This window comes from Zingiber officinale, chromosome 6B (assembly GCF_018446385.1).
Source record: "Zingiber officinale cultivar Zhangliang chromosome 6B, Zo_v1.1, whole genome shotgun sequence".
Classification (NCBI taxonomy): domain Eukaryota; kingdom Viridiplantae; phylum Streptophyta; class Magnoliopsida; order Zingiberales; family Zingiberaceae; genus Zingiber; species Zingiber officinale.
Window position 1 is genome coordinate 98,249,648 of NC_055996.1, and position 1,686 is coordinate 98,251,333.

Below are 1,686 nucleotides of genomic sequence, written 5' to 3' on the forward strand. Positions count from 1 at the left end.
ACGAAATACCTAATTAATTAGATAATGATAGATATATTATAATAAAATAAGGGATCAATAGTTAACAAAAGCATACTCTCGTAGCAAAAAAAACGCCCACCCCTAACTGCTTAACAATTGACTATGAACTAACCTTATGAATTTATCTCGAAATATGATGAGCGTGTGGGTGAAACCTTCTACTTTTTCTGAATTCATCACTTATTAGTTATCACTAGCTAGATATACTGATCGTCTATTTATGAACAGAACTACCATTGTTTTTTTTTTTTTCAGTTCAGTCATTAATGATCACTAGATATACTGATCGTCTATTTTAAACAGGAATCTATAGATTTTGTTGCTCAATTTCTCCCTTTAAAGTATTTGGTCTTCTTTCAGTGACATGCTCGCTTACGGGACGCCGGGACTGTACTCGCCGGCGGAGCTCGGCTCGCCGTCGTCGCAGTCCCTATTTGAGGGGGGCACGACCAGGATCCGGCGGCAAGAGGGGCAGGACTGGTGAGACCCCAGCCACATGTCGACGCACACCGCGTGGAAGCCGTGGCCGCACTGCGGGAGCACCCTCACCCGGTCCCCGTCCATGAACTCCGCGAGGCAGATGGCGCAGAGCTCCGCCAGCTTCTTCGCGGCGGCGGCGCCGGCGGAGGAGGAAGAGCCGAACGAGAGCGTGGGCAGCGAGCGGAGGATGCTCTGCGTGATCCCGGGATTGACGGTCCCCGCCCCCGCCAACGGCGCTTGGACGAGCAGGGCGGAGGATTCGGGGGCGGCGACGGCGGGGGATGGCCGAAGGAGTGAGGCGAAGCGGGCGACGAGGGCGAGGCCGACGACGCAGACGAGGGCGCAGAGGAGGGAAGTGATGATCACGATCAGGTCGGTGTCGACGGCGACGGAAGCAGGCGGCTCTGCCGCGGTGAGGTCGCCGGTGTACTGGATAATCCTCAACGGAGATGTCATCGACAGATAAGAAGAAGAGAAGGAGAAAGGAGAGTTCAGTTTATTGGCTTGAAAGGAGGGGAATTGCGTAATTAATATAAGACGGTTGGTAGTGCTGTAGTGCAAATGCACTATTATTAAAGGTTAAAACAAAATGATAATCTTAAAATTATCAACTTGGGTTGGAAAGCTTGTAATGCTCCCTCTTTTGATGGACCAAATCAAGCTTGATTATTATAAGTTAAAGTAATAATATGCAGCCAAATGTGATAGATAGTTTCCCATTATATGTGTAATGGGCATTTTTCATGCAAGGGAATGGCTGGTTGATCAAGAATCGGACAAAAAAATGTATATTATGTGATTTCCTTTTCTCCATGACATAAATAAATAAAAGAAATAATGACTTTCAATTTTAAGTCTGAAATTTGTTTTTAAAATTTATTTTTAATTTCTCTTGCGTGGCATAATGTTTTATGTTTGATTTTTCTATCAGAGCAATCTATTCTATGATTTCAGAAGAAGAAGAAACAAAATATTAAAATGAAATCTTTCATTTTAAAACTTCTTTCATCTTGCATTTATATATAGCTTCTGATTGAGATTATCAGATGTGATGCATGGGTCCTCAGTCTCCAGCTATTCATGGTATTTGAATTTTCACTCAGAATAAAAGTGAAAAATTAGTTCAGCAAGATTTTATCATTGGATTAAAATATTATTAATTTTTCCACTGTCATTTTTTATCAA

General features: G+C 43.2%; 1 protein-coding gene across 1 annotated transcript; it reads right to left on the bottom strand.

Moving 5' to 3' along the window:
* Positions 1-263: 263 nt before the first annotated feature.
* Positions 264-1,001, bottom strand: LOC121990463 (RING-H2 finger protein ATL80-like). Its single transcript, XM_042544591.1, has one exon. The coding sequence runs from the start codon at positions 955-957 to the stop codon at positions 394-396; it is 564 nt and encodes a 187-aa protein (XP_042400525.1). The 5' UTR covers positions 958-1,001; the 3' UTR covers positions 264-393.
* Between the last annotated feature and the right edge of the window lie 685 nt (positions 1,002-1,686).